Consider the following 18390-nt stretch of genomic DNA (forward strand, 5'->3'; position numbering starts at 1 on the left):
CTCGACTTCTCTGTCTCTGGGGATAGCCTGTCCATTAATATTCATTATAAGCCCACTGATTCCCACAGCTACCTCAACTACACTTCCTCAAACCCTGCCCCCCCGTAAGGACTCCATTCCATTCTCCGATGCATCTGTTCTGATGATGTAACCTTCCACAACAGCGCTTCTGATAGATCTTCCTTTTTCCTCAACCGAGGATTCCCCCCCACTGTGATTGACAGGGCCCTCAACCGTGTCCAACCCATTTCCTGCATCTCTGCTTTACCCCTTCCCCTCCTTCCCAGAACAGTGACAGGGTTCCCCTTGTCCTCATTTTCCACCCCACCAGCCTTCACATCTGAAGGATCATCCTCCACCATTTCCACCACCTCCAGCGTGATGCCACCACCAAATGCACCTTCTCTTCCCCTGTCAGCATTCCGAAAGGATTGTTCCTGGTCCACTCCTCCCTTACCCTTGAAACCTTGCCCCCTTCCCATGGCACCTTCCCGTGCAATTGCAGGAGGTGTAATACCTGCCCTTTTATGTCCCCCCTCCTCACCATCCAAGGCCCCAAATACTCCTTTCAGGTTAAGCAGCAATTTGCTTGTACCTCTCAATTTATAATACTGTATTTGCCACACAATGCTGTCTCCTCTATATTGGGGAGATCAAACGCAGATTGGGTGACTGCTTTGCGGAACACCTCTGCTCAGTCTGACAGCATGACCCCGAGCTTCTGGTTGCTTGCCATTTCAACACTCCTCCCTGCACTCATACCCACATGTCTGTCTTTGGCCTGCTCCAGTGTTCCAGTGAACATCAACGCAAGCTCGAGGAGCAGCACCTCATTTACCGATTAAGCACTCTACATCCTTACGGACTGAACATTGAATTCAATAATTTCAGAGCATGACTGGCCCCCTTTTTTATTATTTTATTTTGTCGTTTTTTTTAACCATATGCCTGCCTTTAACTTGTTTTTTTTATGTTTATGCTTTTGGACAGAGCTGTTCATTATTCTGTCATTAACACTCTGCATTAATGCTTTGTCTTTCACCACACCATTAGCACACTCTCTTTGCCTTTGCCTCATGAGCTCCTTGTCAGTTAATCTCTCCTGTCTTCTAACCTATCACACCTTCCCTTTTTGTTCTCTTTACCCCCTACCACCGCTTCAGTTGCTTAAAAACGGTTACATTTCTAACCTTTGTCAGTTCTAATGAAAGGTCACAGACCTGAAACATTAACTCTGCTTCTCTCTCCACAGATGCTGCCAGACCTGCTGAATATTTCCAGCACTTTGTTTTTATTTCAAGAATTCTGCCTGGTGCTCTGGCCTGCTGTTGACCCCTCCTGAATTAAGAGTGTGGGATCATTTGAATATTGAGGTGGCTATTTGTGCTTCATTAGCGCAGTTGAGGGGCTGGATGGCAGAATGGCATCAAGGTGCCCTGGCAGGGGGACATCGAGGGCCAGAAGAGGCTGGAGAGGAGGTCCCAGACTTTGTAGCACATAATATCTGGCCCTGTCTGCTGGCTGGCTCTCTACAGTAATCGATCACTTGGGGATCAATACATCTCCCCTTGACTCGTGGGCTTACCTGGCTTTCATGGTGTGAGCGTGTCGGTGTTGAGCTGGGATTGGTTGTGACGGCCTCAGATGCTTACTGAAAGCTGTGGATGTAACTGGGGTGGTGGCGGGGTGGGGCATAGGAAGAACCTGCCCTCTTTGTACTGGGCAAGGTATGTAGGGGTAGATGTTCAACTTGCCTGGCATTGTGGATTGGAAATAGGGCAGTTTCTATAATGGGCGGCGGATTGCAACAGCAGTTTCTCCAGGCAGTGGATCAGTGTTCCACCCCAAATAACCCCTCTCCTGGCTGGGATTGCACCTCCGTTCTTACCCCAACACCAGCTGATGGAAATTTTTATCCCCTTGCCCACCAATGGATTATCTGATCTATGGAACAGATTCCCAGAAATGCAGCCGTTGAATTTGAAGCTGATAAATACCTGATTGGCTACCTCTTTCTCTTACCTGCTGATACTTGCATGTTTTTCAGATCCGGTAACCGTGTGCTCAGTTCCAATGACCCTCCACTGCAATTTCACTGTCTCAAACCGATGTAGTAAGTCTCTTACCTTTAGTGTTTAATTCTCCTTTTTTTTTCAGGAGTTGCGTGGTCGATGGTAGATTGTAGGTTTGAGTCCCACTCCAGAGACTTGAGCACAAAATCTAGGCTGACGCTGTGGTGCAGTACCTAGGGAGTGCTGCACTGTCAGAGGTGCCACCTTTCAGATGAGGCGCCAAACTGAGTCCCCATGTGTGTTCTCAGTTTTTATGTAAAAGATTGCATGACATTTTGAAGAAGAGCTGGGGTGTTTCCTGGTATCCAAGATGATATTTATCTTTTAACTAAAAATGATCAGTCATTATCTCATTGGCTTTTTGTGGGATCATCCTGTGCACAATTGTCACATTGCAATAGGCACTATATAAATGCAACTCTTCTTTTCTGTATTATACAGTTTATGAATATTTATGCTTCTCATTTTCCAGCAGCAGGAAAATTATTTTAAGCAATTTTTATCAATTGAGATTACAGTGGTATAGCAAATGCATGCTTGGGTAGTTGAGCTCTTTTGGGTTCTGATTCCAATATTGACTCTTGCTAATATTCAGAATTTTGTGATTGGCATCTTTCCATCTGCAAGAGGTGATGGGAATGCAGCCTCAGAACTTTGAGGTCAGATGAGATCATCTGCACTTCTTTTGATGGCTGAACAAGCTGATTCTGGAAAGGCAAAGTCTGCTACAAGTGCCACACAAAGTTGTCCGTTGCCAGTGGTGTAGGATGTTCTCTGCTGATGCCTTGTTTGCAAGGTTGGCATCTGCTTTGGGGCTTCTGAAATTCCTGCCCACAGCTGGTGTCTCCGTTGGCATCGACCATCAGGTAGCGTTTCCCACCTGTCGTGATTGATGTTGAGGGCTTTCATGTCTCTTCGTCCTTGAATCAGAGCTTTGGGAGAGGGCAGCCAACAAAGCTATTTTGTAGTTTGAGCTGACTCCATCAGCTGGGCGGCGCAGTGGTTAGCACCGCAGCCTCACAGCTCCAGGGACCCGGGTTCAATTCTGGGTACTGCCTGTGCGGAGTTTGCAAGTTCTCCCTGTGACCGCGTGGGTTTCCGCCAGGTGCTCCGGTTTCCTCCCACATCCAAAAGACTTGCAGGTGATAGGTAAATTGGCCGTTGTAAATTGCCCCTAGTATAGGTAGGTGATGGGGAATATGGGATTACTGTAGGGTTAGTATAAATGGGTGGTTGTTGGTCGGCACAGACTCGGTGGGCCGAAGGGCCTGTTTCAGTGCTGTATCTCTAAATAAATAAAATAAAAAAATAAAAAAGTCTCTTTAGGACATGGCCCCAAAGTGTTGAACTGTCTTATCACAGCACTGCCAGTGAATTGGCAATCTCTTGAAGAGAAGGTACACCATGGCAAATGTGCCAAATGGTAAATGTATTGATGGGACAGAGTGGAGGGAACGTTCCTCATTACAGCTAACTGTGCTGTCCTGAGCCATTATAACCCACGAGAAAATAATTGAATAGAATAGAATTGAATAGAAAATAATGTCACAAGAAAATAATTGAATAGAAATTTCTGGGATTGTGTGGTTGAGGTTTTGTCAGAGTAGTTCAACAGATATCTGTCGCTTCCTCCCCTCAGATGTGAATGGTATAAACAATGGGGTCATTATCATCCCAGTGATCCTTGGCTTCTCGTCAGTGGTTCTGATCGCTATAGTCGTATGGAAGACTTGTAAAATGAAACAAGAGAGGGAGCGCGCTCCAATCATACTGCTGCAAGGTAGGTGATTCTGTTATCCATGACTGCTGATGTGGTGCATTTGCAAATGTTGGAGCTTTTCTGGTCACCTTCTCCTCTTGAGTCCTGTGGCCAATCTTCAATGTCATGCAGTACACTTAAAATAAATTACTTCACTTCTTCAGGAGAGTAGGAGTAACCACAGTTTGGATGCGATAGGAAAGGAATTCCTGAAGGGAAATAATATGAATTTGGAATCTTAGAATATGAAGGATTTTCAGGTTGACACCAGGAGCAACTGTATGAATGAGCAGAAAGCTTCTCTAACCTTATCAAAGAATCATAGAATGTTGCAGCACAGAAGGAGGCCATTCGGCCCATCTAGTCTGCACTGACTCTTTTGAAGAGCATTCCAGTTAGTCCCACTCCCCCACTCTTTCCCCATATCCCTGCAGTTTCTTCTCTTTTTCAATTATTTATCCCATTCCCCTTTTGACAGCTACTGTTGAATCTGTTTCCACCACCCTATTGCTGCATTCCAAATCTTAACCACAAGCTGCATTTAAAAAAAAAATTTTCCTTCATTTGTCTCTGGTTCTTTTGCCAATCACCTTAAATCTGTGCTCTCTGGTTTATTGACCCTTTAGCCATTTGAAATAGTTTCACGTCATTGAGTGTGTATCTAAACCCTTCATGGTTTGAAATACTTCTTCTATCAAATCTCCTCTTAATCTTCTCTGTTCTAAAGAGAACAACCTCAGCTTTTCCAGTCTCTCCACATGACTAATCCCTCATCCCTGGATCCTTTCTAGTAAATCTCTTCTGTTTCTCTCCAAAGCCTTCACATGCTTCCAAAAGTGTATAGCCCCGAATTGGACACTATACTTCAGCTGGGGCCATACTAAGTGAACTGATATTTTATATAGGTTTAGTTACCTTCCTGGCTTTTGTATTTTATGCCTCTGTTTATAAAATCCAGGATCCTCTATATTTTATTAACACAGTGGCGCAGTGGTTAGCACCGCAGCCTCACAGCTCCAGCAATGAACTTCGGATCATTCGGGAGGCGGAGGGGGTTATTGAGAGGAGTTATGGGGAGGTAGTCACACCTCAGGTAAAAGAAGTAGGTAGGTGGGTTACCGTCAGGGGAAGGAGAGGGAACCAGCAGGCAGTGCAGGGATCCCCTGTGGCCGTTTCCCTCAACAACAGGTATACCGTTTTGGATACTGTTGCGGGGGACGACTTACCAGGGGTAAGCAATGGGGTACAGGTCTCTGGCACAGATTCTGTCCCTGTTGCTCAGAAGGGAAAGGGGAAGAGGAGCAGAGCATTAGTCATTGGGGACTCCATAGTTAGGGGAACAGATAGGAGGTTCTGTGGGAACGAGAGAGACTCACGGTTGGTATGTTGCCTCCCAGGTGCCAGGGTTCGTGATGTCTCGGATCGTGTTTTTGGGATCCTTAAGGGGGAGGGGGAGCAGCCCCAAGTCGTGGTCCACATAGGCACCAACGACATAGGTAGGAAGAGAGATGGGGATTTAAGACAGAAATTCAGGGAGCTAGGGTGGAAGCTTAGAGCGAGAACAAACAGAGTTGTTATCTCTGGGTTGTTGCCTGTGCCACGTGATAGCGAAGCGAGGAATAGGGAGAGAGAGGAGTTGAACACGTGGCTGCAGGGATGGTGTAGGAGGGAGGGTTTTGGTTTCCTGGAGTTTGCAAGTTCTCCCTGTGTCTGCGTGGGTTTTCTCCGGGTGCTCCGGTTTCCTCCCACAAGCCAAAAGACTTGCAGGTTGATAGGTAAATTGGCCATTATAAATTGTCACTAGTATAGGTAGGTGGTAGGGAAATATAGGGACAGGTGGGGATGTTTGGTAGGAATATGGGATTAGTGTAGGATTAGTATAAATGGGTGGTTGATGTTCGGCACAGACTCCGTGGGCCGAAGGGCCTGTTTCAGTGCTGTATCTCTAATCTAATCTAATAACTGGGGCTCTTTCTGGGGTAGGTTGGACCTCTACAAACAGGATGGTCTTCACCTGAACCAGAGGGGTACCAATATCCTGGGGGGGAGATTTGCTAGTGCTCTTCGGGGGGGTTTAAACTAATTCAGCAGGGGGATGGGAACCTAAATTGTAGTTCCAGTGTACAGGATGTTGAGAGTAGTGAGGTCAGGGATAATGTTACAAGGACGCAAGAGGGCACTGGCAAGCAAGAACCTGGTTTAAAGTGTGTCTACTTCAACGCCAGGAGCATCCGGAATAAGGTGGGTGAGCTTGCAGCATGGGTTGGTACCTGGGATCTCGATGTAGTGGCCATTTCGGAGACATGGGTAGAGCAGGGGCAGGAATGGATGCGCAAGCTCGAGGAACAGCATCTCATCTACAGATTAGGCACACTACAGCCTGCCGGACTGAACATTGAGTTCAATAATTACAGAGCATGACAGCCTCCCATTTTACTTTCATTTTTAGTTATTTTTTCTTTTTTTTTTACATTCCTTTTTACATTTTTTACAATCTTTTTTTGCATTTATTTCATTTCATCTTAGTTTGTTCAGTTTGCTTACCCACTGTTTTTTTCAGGTTGTTTTTCTTCAGGTTTGCACTTGCTGCTGTTCAATATTCAGTGTATTCACACCTAATCTGTACTAATGCTTTGTCTTTCAACACACCATTAACATATTGTTTGCCTTTTCTCCGTGACCTTTTGGTCAGCTATGTGGCCTGGTCCAATCTGCACCTTCTCCTTTGTTATCTCTTGCCCCACCCCCACCTCAATTGTTTATAATCTGTGACTTTTCTAATATTTGTTAGTTCCGAAGAAGGGTCACTGACCCGAAACGTTAACTCTGCTTCTCTTTCCACAGATGCTGCCAGACCTGCTGAGTGATTCCAGCATTTCTTGTTTTTATTTCAGATTTCCAGCATCCGCAGTATTTTGCTTTTATTACAGGAATGGATGTTGCAGGTTCCGGGATTTAGATGTTTCAGTAAGAACAGAGAAGATGGTAAAAGAGGGGGGGGGTGTGGCATTGTTAATCAAGGAGAATATTACAGCGACAGAAACGACGTTTGAGGACTCGTCTACTGAGGTAGTATGGGCCGAGGTGAGAAACAGGAGAGGTGAGGTCACCCTGTTGGGAGTCTTTTATAGACCTCCAAATAGTTCCAGAGATGTAGAGGAAAGGATAGCGAAGATGATTCTCGACAGGAGCGAGAGTAACAGGGTAGTTGTTATGGGGGACTTTAACTTTCCAAATATCGAATGGAAATACTATAGTTCGAGTACTTTAGATGGGTCAGTTTTTGTCCAGTGTGTGCAGGAGGGTTTTCTGACACAGTATGTAGACAGGCCAACCAGGGGCGATGCCACATTGGATTTGGTACTGGATAATGAACCCGGCCAGGTGTTAGATTTAGATGTAGGTGAGCACTTTGGTGATAGTGATCACAATTCGGTTAGGTTTACCTTAGCGATGGGCAGGGACAGGTATATTCCACAGGGCAAGAATTATAGCTGGGGGAAAGGAAATTATGATGCGATTAGGCAAGATTTAGGATGCGTAGGATGGGGAAGGAAACTGCAGGGGATGGGAACAATCGAAATGTGGAGCTTATTCAAGGAGCAGCTACTGCGTGTCCTTGATAAGTATGTACCTGTCAGGCAGGGAGGAAGTTGTCGAGCAAGGGAGCCGTGGTTTACTAAAGAAGTTGAAGCGCTTGTCAAGAGGAAGAAGAAGGCTTATGTTAGGATGAGACGTGAAGGCTCAGTTAGGGCGCTTGAGAGTTACAAGCTTGCCAGGAAGGATCTAAAGGGAGAGCTAAGAAGAGCAAGGAGAGGACACGAGAAGTCATTGGCGGATAGGATCAGGGAAAACCCTAAGGCTTTCTATAGGTATATCAGGAATAAAAGAATGACTAGAGTTAGACTAGGGCCAATCAAGGATAGTAGTGGGAAGTTGTGTGTGGAATCAGAGGAGATAGGGGAAGTGTTAAATGAATATTTTGCGTCAGTATTTACAGTAGAGAAAGAAAATGTTGTCAATGGGATTGAGGTTCACAAGGAGGAGGTGTTATCAATTTTGGAAAGTGTGAAAATCGATAAGTCCCCTGGGCCAGATGGGATTTATCCTAGGATTCTCTGGGAAGCTAGGGAGGAGATTGCAGAGCCTTTGTCCTTGATCTTTATGTCGTCATTGTCGACAGGAATAGTGCCGGAAGACTGGAGGATAGCAAATGTTGTCCCCTTGTTCAAGAAGGGGAGTAGAGACAGCCCTGGTAATTATAGACCTGTGAGCCTTACTTCGGTTGTGGGTAAAATGTTGGAAAAGGTTATAAGAGACAGGATGTATAATCATCTTGAAAAGAATAAGTTCATTAGTGATAGTCAGCATGGTTTTGTGACGGGTAGGTCGTGCCTCACAAACCTTATTGAGTTTTTCGAGAAGGTGACCAAATAGGTGGGTGAGGGTAAAGCAGTGGATGTGGTGTATATGGATTTCAGTAAGGCGTTTGATAAGGTTCCCCATGGTAGGCTATTGCAGAAAATACGGATGTATGGGGTTGAAGGTGATTTAGAGCTTTGGATCAGAAATTGGCTAGCTGAAAGAAGACAGAGGGTAGTTGATGGCAAATGTTCATCCTGGAGTTTAGTTACTAGTGGTGTACCGCAATGATCTGTTTTGGGGCCACTGCTGTTTGTCATTTTTATAAATGACCTGGAAGAGGGTGTAGAAGGGTGGGTTAGTAAATTTGCAGATGACACGAAGGTCGGTGGAATTGTGGATAGTGCTGAAGGATGCTGTAGGGTACAGAGGGACATGGATAGGCTGCAGAGCTGGGCTGAGAGATGGCAAATGGAGTTTAATGCGGAAAAGTGTGAGGTGATTCACTTTGGAAGGAGTAACAGCAATGCAGAGTACTGGGCTAATGGGAAGATTCTTGGTAGTGTAGATGAACAGAGAGATCTTGGTGTCCAGGTGCACAAATCCCTGAAGGTTGCTACCCAGGTTAATAGGGCTGTTAAGAAGGCATATGGTGTGTTAGCTTTTATTAGTTTGGGGATCGAGTTTCGGAGCCACGATGTCATGCTGCAGCTGTACACAACTCTGGTGAGACCGCACCTGGAGTATTGCGTGCAGTTCTGGTCACCGCATTATAGGAAGGATGTGGAAGCTATGGAAAGGGTGCAGAGGAGATTTACTAGGATGTTGCCTGGTATGGAGGGAAGGTCTTACGAGGAAAGGCTGAGGGACTTGAGGTTGTTTTCATTGGAGAGAAGGAGGAGGAGAGGTGACTTAGAGACATATAAGATAATCAGAGGGTTAGATAGGGTGGTTAGTGAGAGTCTTTTTCCTCGGATGGTGATGGCAAACACGAGGGGACATAGCTTTAAGTTGAGGGGTGATAGATATAGGACAGATGTCAGAGGTAGTTTCTTTACTCAGAGAGTAGTAGGGGCGTGGAACGCCCTGCCTGCAACAGTAGTAGACTCGCCAACTTTAAGGGCATTTAAGTGGTCATTGGATAGACATATGGATGAAAATGGAATAGTGTTGGTCAGATGGTTTCACAGGTCGGCGCAACATCGAGGGCCGAAGGGCCTGTACTGCGCTGTAATGTTCTAATTCTAATTAACCCGGGTTCGGTCCTGGGTACTGCCTGTGCGGAGTTTGCAAGTTCTCCCTGTGACCGCGTGGGTTTCCGTCGGGTGCTCTGGTTTCCTCCCAAAGACCTGCAGGTTGATAGGTAAATTGGCCATTGTAAATTGCCCCTAGTGTAGGTAGGTGGTAGGAGAATTGTGGGGATGTGGTAGAGAATATGGGATTAATGTAGGATTGGTATAAAAATGGGTGGTTGTTGGTCGGCACAGACTCGGTGGGCCGAAGGGCTTGTTTCAGTGCTGTATCTCTAAATAAAATAAAATAAAAAATAAATAAGTAAAATAAAAATAAATACTTCGTTAATTTTGTCCTGCCACCTTCAAAGAGTTGTGCACACACCCCATGTCTCTCTGTTCCTGCACGTCCGTTAAAATTGCACCATTTAGTTTGTATTGTCTTTCCTCATTCCTCCTACCAAAATGTATCACCTCACTTTTTTTCTGCATTGAATTTCATCTCCCATGTGTCAGTTCATTTCACCAGCCTGTCTACAAGTGACCCTGAGCTTCCGTAGAGGGAGAAGGAGTGCATGCTGGAGATGTTTGCAGAATCTGAATTGTATGGCTTAGGTTTTACTAATATTAAGCTGGCAGAAATATTGGTGCTTTCTGATCTGAAATGTGCCAGCGGTGGCTCAGTTGGTAGCACTCTTGCCTCTGAGTCGGAAGTTTTTTGGTTTGAATCCCACTCTCGAGCCTTGAGCACACAATCTAGGCTGACATTCCAGTCCAGTACTGAGAGAGTGCTGCACTGTAGGAGCTGCCGTCTTTCAGATAAGTCGTTAAGCTAAGATCCATCTGTCCTCTCAGGTGGGCGTTAAAGATCCCACGGCAGTATTTCTAAGAGCAGGGGCATTCTCTTAGTGTCCAAATTAGCTGTTGTGTTTCCTTATATTCCCCGACAGGTGCTTTATAAATGGAAATCCTTTCATTTTCCTTTCCGTAAATGTTTGAAAGGCAGCTGGAGAAAATGATATGGGCCATGAAACTGATGCAGGAGGTTGAGGCAATGCAGGGTGTTATCATCATCTCTGTGAAGGCTGACCCCATGCTTGACTATACCACCAAAGGGTAGCCTACAAATCAACATCTTCCATTTATATAGCAACTTTAACATTGATGTGCAGTGGATCAAAAGGAACCTCATGGTCACATGCTAAAGACAATAAAACCAATGTCAATTGTATTCTATCCTCTCTGCTTCCAAAACACAATGGTGGAAACTATTTGTTGTCTCTCTGTGATAACCTCATTGGGAATATCACCTGATGCGATTTAATTGCTGTTTGTGTTTCCTCAAAGTGATCACATTCCACCAGTTTCAAGTAATGTTCATTGGCTGCTTAAGTTTTGTGTTTTTGGATTCTAAAATATTCCGAACCCTTGCACCAGTCCTGTAGTTCCCTTCCAGGCATTGTTGCATAATTTTCGCCAGAATCTGATCCATTTCCTGTATCGTTTTACTTGTATGGTCGCACCCTGTTTAACATTTTGAGTAATTGTGGTTTTTGAACCTGAATCTTTCTGCAGACAAATCAGAGCCCAGGAAGCAGTTGGAAAATGATTACGGATTAAAGACAAATACAACAGAACGGATTCTGGCAGCCATTGATCCCTCTCTAAAAAGGTGGGAAATCCCACCGGAAAACCTAACTGGGAATTTGGAATATATGCAGAGTGGGAGTTATGGCCCAATATACAAGGCCAACATCCTCACCACTGACGGGGCTGGAGAAGTGAAAGCTGTGTTCAAATCTCTCCATGGTAAGTGAGGAGTATTCCTTCATGCTTTCCATTCACTTTTTTTTCCAGTAACTCATTCCCACATTTTACTGTTGCCTTTAAATGGTGGGATAAATGGTTCTCTTGAAAACTTGCCTTGACTAGAGGAGTCTATTTTGGACTGTAAATAGAAATACTTCTTTTATAAACGTGAACTTTTAGTGAAATCAGACCAACATTGTCCTTACAGAAGCTGACATTCTTGCCTAGTTGGTTGCTCTAATACAGTATTGAGTGTCTGACGGGAAGACTCAAATTGGAATGCAATCTTTAATATTCCAAATCTTACTGTTGCTCAGTTTCAATAGTTTTAATCTATCCTATAGACTTAAGCACAATAGTGAGGAAAGAGGAAAAATTCCATATCACCACCAATGAAGCATTCCTAAATTGAGCTGAATCGGGAGGCACAATAGTGAGCTCTAAATGGTAACTACTTAACAGTAGTACTGGTGGTGGTGGGTCTGAAAGGATGAATGCTGACTGATATTAAATGTTTCGTGCTTGAGCTTTTTTAAATGTCAGATTCTTTGTAGTTATGAAATACTGGTGTGATTTGCACAGTTTGACAACGTCTAGTCAAGCCCAGTTCATTGCTTGTAGCTGCAAATGTGAATAGAATGCCAGAGGGTTAGATTCTTCATATTCGCGTAACAAGATTTTTGCTGGATTTCCGGTGCAGTAGTGGCAGTGGAGCAGGAGCAGCTCCGAGAAATTTCCAAGCCATTCTCTTGCACTGCATTAGGAGAAACAAGCTAACGGTAAATATCTAGCTGACAAGCTAAAATTCAACCAAAATGGGGACATGTTGATTGAAGTACAGCGGGTGCAACGTATACTTGATTAAATCCGTTGATTTCTATTGAAAGGTACTTGCTGTCACCTTTTGCTGGTGGTAGTGTTTTGTACGGCACCTGTTTATAAACTATACATGTCCCAGTGGTATATCCCTGAACTGTAAACAATGTGCCGGGAAATCCATTGCATCATCTGAATCATCAATTAGGTGCCTTTTCATATGGAAAGGAAAGTGTGTTGGTCTGGTCCAGGGGGCATGAGGGCTTTATGCGATGTATGTGTGTGCGTGTTTTATAATTTTGAAATGATTTCTTGGTCTCGCTGTCATTTGGGTGACGACATGAAGCTGGCAGTTTGGATGCTTTTTTTATGGTGCTCTGCAGCCTTAAACGTGGAAATTATTCATGTCTAGATTAGGCTAAGATTTGCATTTACTGGAATAATTTAAAATTAACTTTCACTAGCTTAGACAGTAAGCAATGAGCATTGACTATGTGCCTGCTCCAGTAATTGGGAGAGTCGTAGGTCAGACTGTGGCACTGGTGTAACCAATTAATATAAATTCTCATCTCCATGCTAACCCTTGCTCAGTAAAGGATCTGAAATTGTCCCTTTCTCATTTACACTTTCTCTGAAGCAAAACCTGATCCCCTTTATAAATCAACAAGTATTTCTGTGTATGTGTGTGTCTGCGTGAGAGGTGGCAGGAAAGAGAGAGAGAGAAAGTCCAGGCCAGGCCACCAGAGCGGACTGACTGCGTTCTGAAGGACAAACAAAATCAAAGTGTGACATTACAAGAAAACAGTTACAAAAACAAGAAATGCTGGATTCACTCAGCAGGTCTGGCAGCATCTGTGGAAAGAGAAGCAGAGTTAACGTTTCGGGTCAGTGACCCTTCTTCGGAACAGTTAGTTGGTTGGTGAGAGATTTTCTCATTTATCTTTCAAAAATTCGGGTAACATTAGTAATTGGAAGGTTTTATTTGCTAATAAAGCTTCATAGATTGGCTGGTGAGTATTTCCTATTGATTGATTGTGCTTTAAATATTTATTTAATCAGGATGACAGGGCACATGATGTGTTGCAGCTGCAATACGTGGAAGCTCGTGGACACCAGTGTGATTCACGGCAACCACGTCTGCAACAAGTGTCTGCGACTCGAGGAGCTTCGGCTCAGAGTTGATGAGCTGGAGGCCGAGCAACAGACACTGTGCTGCATCAGGGAGGGAGTAAGCTACCTGGACACTTGGTTCCAGAAGGCAGTCACGCCCCATAGGATAGGGTCTTCTGATTTGGTCTGTGGTCAGGATCAGGAGGATGTGACTGCGAGTGAGGCAGGAGAAGGGGACCGAAAAGGCAGAAGTGGAAAAGCCTCAGCCTTGGCAATTGTCCAACAGGTTTGAGGTTCTTTCAGCTTGTATGGACGAGAGTGAGGGCTGTAGGATGGATGAGCAAATGGACCATGGCACCGTGGCACAGGAAGCCATTCAAGAGGGGGGAGTAAGCGGGAATGTAATGGTAGTAGGGGACAGTATAATCAGGGGGATAAACACAGTTCTCTGCAATCGAGAGTGAGAATCCAGAAGGCTATGTTGCCTGCCCGGTGCCAGGGTTCGGGACATCTGCTCGCGGCTGGAGAGGAACTTGCAGTGGGAGGGGGAAAAGATGCAGTTGTCGTGGTCCAAGTGAGTACCAACGACCTAGATAGGACTAGGAAAGAGGTTCTGTATAGAGTGTATGAGCAGCTAGGGGCCAAATTAAAAAGCAGGACCTCAAAGATGGTAATCTTTGGATTACTACCTGAGCCACGAGCAAATTGGCGTAGGGTAAATAAGATTCGAGAGTTAAATGCATGGCTCAAAGATTGGTGTGGGAGAAATGGGTTTCAATTCATGGGGTACTGGCAGTAGTACTGGGAAAAGTGGGATCTGTACCGTTAGGATGGTCTTCACCTGAACCGTGCTGGGACCAGTGTTCTGGCGAGTCATATAACTCGGGCAATAGAGAGGGCTTTAAACTAAATAGTAGGGGTGAGGGATCAAGTGAGAGATGATTTGATGAAGGAAAGAGAGTAAGGAAGCAATAAAGGAAATAATCAGAGCAGGGCAGGAAGGGACAGAATGTACAAAAATAAGACTGTGCAATCAGCTAAGGCTAGAGGTTGTGTAAATGGTAAAAAGACAGAATGAAAGGCTTTGTAATTTGCATGCAGCATTCATAACAAATCAAATGAATTGATAGCTCAAATGGAAATAAATATGTATGATCTGATAGCCATTACAGAGACATGGCTGCAGGATGACAAAGGCTGGGACTTGACGATTGAAGGAAGTTCATGACATTTTGGAAGGACAGGAAATTAGGAAAAGGTGGAGGGGTATAATTCAGGATGACATTAGTACAATAGAGAGAGTGACAGTTCTAACAATCAAGATGTAGAATCAGTTTGGGTAGAGATCCTTTTGGGCCTCCTTATCTCGAGAGACAATGGATACGCGCCTGGAGGTGGTCAGTGGTTTGTGAAGCAGCGCCTGGAGTGGCTATAAAGGCCAATTCTAGAGTGACAGGCTCTTCCACAGGTGCTGCAGAGAAATTTGTTTGTCGGGGCTGTTGCACAGTTGGCTCTCCCCTTGCGCCTCTGTCTTTTTTCCTGCCAACTACTAAGTCTCTTCGACTTGCCACAATTTAGCCCTGTCTTTATGGCTGCCTGCCAGCTCTGGCGAATGCTGGCAACTGACTCCCACGACTTGTGATCAATGTCACACGATTTCATGTCGCGTTTGCAGACGTCTTTATAGCGGAGACATGGACGGCCGGTGGGTCTGATACCAGTGGCGAGCTCGCTGTACAATGTGTCTTTGGGGATCCTGCCATCTTCCATGCGGCTCACATGGCCAAGCCATCTCAAGCGCCGCTGACTCAGTAGTGTGTATAAGCTGGGGGTGTTGGCCGCTTCAAGGACTTCTGTGTTGGAGATATAGTCCTACCACCTGATGCCAAGTATTCTCCGGAGGCAGCAAAGATGGAATGAATTGAGACGTCGCTCTTGGCTGGCATACGTTGTCCAGGCCTCGCTGCCATAGAGCAAGGTACTGAGGGCACAGGCCTGATACACTCGGACATTTGTGTTCCGTGTCAGTGCGCCATTTTCCCACACTCTCTTGGCCAGTCTGGACATAGCAGTGGAAGCCTTACCCATGCGCTTGTTGATTTCTGCATCTAGAGACAGGTTACTGGTGATAGTTGAGCCTAGGTAGGTGAACTCTTGAACCACTTCCAGAGCGTGGTCGCCAATATTGATGGATGGAGCATTTCTGACGTCCTGCCCCATGATGTTCGTTTTCTTGAGGCTGATGGTTAGGCCAAATTCATTGCAGGCAGCCGCAAACCTGTCGATGAGACTCTGCAGGCACTCTTCAGTGTGAGATGTTAAAGCAGCATCGTCAGCAAAGAGGAGTTCTCTGATGAGGACTTTCCGTACTTTGGACTTCGCTCTTAGACGGGCAAGGTTGAACAACCTGCCCCCTGATCTTGTGTGGAGGAAAATTCCTTCTTCAGAGGATTTGAACGCATGTGAAAGCAGCAGGGAGAAGAAAATCCCAAAAAGTGTGGATGCGAGAACACAGCCCTGTTTCACACCACTCAGGATAGGAAAGGGCTCTGATGAGGAGCCACCATGTTGAATTGTGCCTTTCATATTGTCATGGAATGAGGTGATGATACTTAGTAACTTTGGTGGACATCCAATCTTTTCTAGTAGTCTGAAGAGACCACGTCTGCTGACGAGGTCAAAGGCTTTGGTGAGATCAATGAAAGCAATGTAGAGGGGCATCTGTTGTTCACGGCATTTCTCCTGTATCTGACGAAGGGAGAACAGCATGTCAATGGTCGATCTCTCTGCACGAAAGCCACACTGTGCCTCAGGGTAGACGCGCTCGGCCAGCTTCTGGAGCCTGTTCAGAGCGACTCGAGCAAAGACTTTCCCCACTATGCTGAGCAGAGAGATTCCACGGTAGTTGTTGCAGTCACCGCGGTCACCTTTGTTTTTATAGAGGGTGATGATATTGGCATCGCGCATGTCCTGGGGTACTGCTCCCTCGTCCCAGCACAGGCATAGCAGTTCATGTAGTGCTGAGAGTATAGCAGGCTTGGCACTCTTGATTATTTCAGGGGTAATGCTGTCCTTCCCAGGGGCTTTTCCGCTGGCTAGAGAATCAATGGCATCACTGAGTTCCGATTTGGTTGGCTGTATGTCCAGCTCATCCATGACTGGTAGAGGCTGGGCTGCATTGAGGGCGGTCTCAGTGACAGCATTCTCTCTGGAGTACAGTTCTAGGTAGTGCTCAACCCAGCGGTCCATTTGTTTGCGTTGGTCAGTGATTCTGTCCCCCGATTTAGATTTGAGGGGGGGCGATCTTCTTGATGGTTGGCCCAAGAGCTCTCTTCATGCCATCATACATTCCTCTGATGTTTCCGGTGTCTGAGGCCCGCTGAATATGACTGCATAGGTGTTGCCAGTAGTCGTTTGCGCAACGCCTAGCTGTTCTTTGTGAAGTACTTCTGGCTGCTTTAAGTGCTGCGGATGTTAAATCGCTGGGGGCTTTCTTGTAGTTCAACAGTGCAATGCGCTTAGCGGCTATGACAGGTTCCAGCTCTTCATTATGAGATTGAGACCAGTCTGCATTTCTCTTCGCACTTTTGCCGTAGGTGGTCAAAGCTGACTCATAGATGGCTTCTCTGATGTGGGCCCACTTGGTCTCTGCATCCCCTGTGGGAGTGTTTTGAAGGGCTGTTACAAGTGAATTTAGAAATTTTTGTAACAGCTGTGGGTGAGAAATTCTGCTCGTGTTGATGCGCGGGTGGCCCTTCTGCTTGGAATGATGCAACTTCTTTGGTCTGAGTCTAACCTTGCTGCACACTAGGGAGTGGTCGGTGTCGCAGTCCGCACTGTGGAAGCTGCGTGTGATTTGAACACTGTTTAAGGCGGCTCGCCTTGTGACAATGAGGTCTAGCTGGTGCCAACGACGTGATCTTGGGTGCCTCCATGAAACCTGGTGACAGGGTTTAGTATGAAAGAACGAGTTGGTGATGCAGAGGTTATGATAGGTACACAACTCAAGCAGTCTCTGCCAGTTCTCATTCATCCTTCCAACGCCATAGCGCCCAAGGCAGAAGGGCCATGAGTCATGGTCGGCCCCAACCCTGGCATTAAAGTCCCCCAGCAGGAATAGGTGTTCGGTGTTGGGGATGCTGCTAATGATGTTATGGAGTTGTTCATAGAACTGGTCTTTAGCTTCAGGTGGGGAGCAGAGTGTTGGAGCATAGATGCTGAGTAGGTCTACTGGACCAGAGGTGGTGAGCAGTCGGATGGACAGTATGCGTTCCGAGCCATTTGAGGGAGGCTCTATCATGCTGAGCAAGGAGTTTCTGATGGCGAAGCCCACTCCATGCTGTCTTGGTTCTTCAGGATCCCTGCCCTGCCAGAAGAAGGTGTAGTCTTGCTCTGCTAGAGAGCCACTCGCAGGGAGGCGTGTCTCCTGAAGTGCTGCAATGTCCACATTGAATCTATTGAGCTCGTTGTTAATGATGGCGGTCTTCCGAGAATCGTTGATTTGTGTAAGGTCTTCCGACAGGCCAGGACACATAGTTCTGACATTCCAGCTTGCAAAGCGAAGGGCTGGTACCTTCTTTCCTTTTTTCATGTTGTTTGGTGCGGTGTATCAGTCCACCTTTCAGGCAATGACCATGAGCTCCAAGCACCCATTGAAGCAGGCAGACTGTGGCGGGACAGAAATAGTAAAGGTTGGAAGTTACTTGTGGGAGTAGTTTATAGGCCCCCTAATAGTAACCACACTGTAGGATGGGATATCCAGGAAGAAATAATGGGGGGCTTGTGAGAAAGGTACGGTGATAATCATGGGTGATTTTTAATCTATAGATTTTCAAATCAGATTGGCAAAGGTAGCCTGGAAGATGAGGAGCTCATGGAGTGTTTTTGGGACAGTTTCTTACAGCAGCATGTTCTAGAGCAAACCGGAGAGCAGGCTACTCTAGATCTGGTAATGTGTAATGAGACAGGATTAATTAATAACCTCATAGTAAAGGAGCTCCTAGGTAACAGTGATCACAACATGATTGCATTTCACATTCAGTTTGAGGGTGAGAAGAGTGGATCTAAGACTAGTGTTTTAAACTTTGTTGCAACCAGGTGAGAAAGCTGTCCAGGGATCTTTCTCAGCCTTCACCTGGTCTTATTGTAACAGGATTTAATTTTAAACACACTGTGTTTTGAGCTCCCCCTTGGTGAATCCCTGTTCACCACTTTCCAATTATAAGGCAAA

General features: G+C 45.7%; 1 protein-coding gene across 1 annotated transcript in view; it reads left to right on the top strand.

Moving 5' to 3' along the window:
• The first annotated feature begins 2073 nt into the window (after positions 1-2073).
• The window catches only part of si:ch73-206d17.1 (tyrosine-protein kinase STYK1), a 58425-nt gene continuing 42108 nt past the window's right edge, over positions 2074-18390 (top strand). The window contains exons 1-3 of the mRNA XM_068016811.1: positions 2074-2113; positions 3712-3852; positions 11001-11234. Coding sequence (XP_067872912.1) covers positions 2074-2113; positions 3712-3852; positions 11001-11234 — 415 coding nt within the window. The remainder of the gene's footprint in view (positions 2114-3711; positions 3853-11000; positions 11235-18390) is intronic.

The sequence above is a fragment of the Heterodontus francisci genome, chromosome 37, assembly GCF_036365525.1.
Source record: "Heterodontus francisci isolate sHetFra1 chromosome 37, sHetFra1.hap1, whole genome shotgun sequence".
In the NCBI taxonomy this organism is placed as follows: Eukaryota; Metazoa; Chordata; class Chondrichthyes; order Heterodontiformes; family Heterodontidae; genus Heterodontus; species Heterodontus francisci.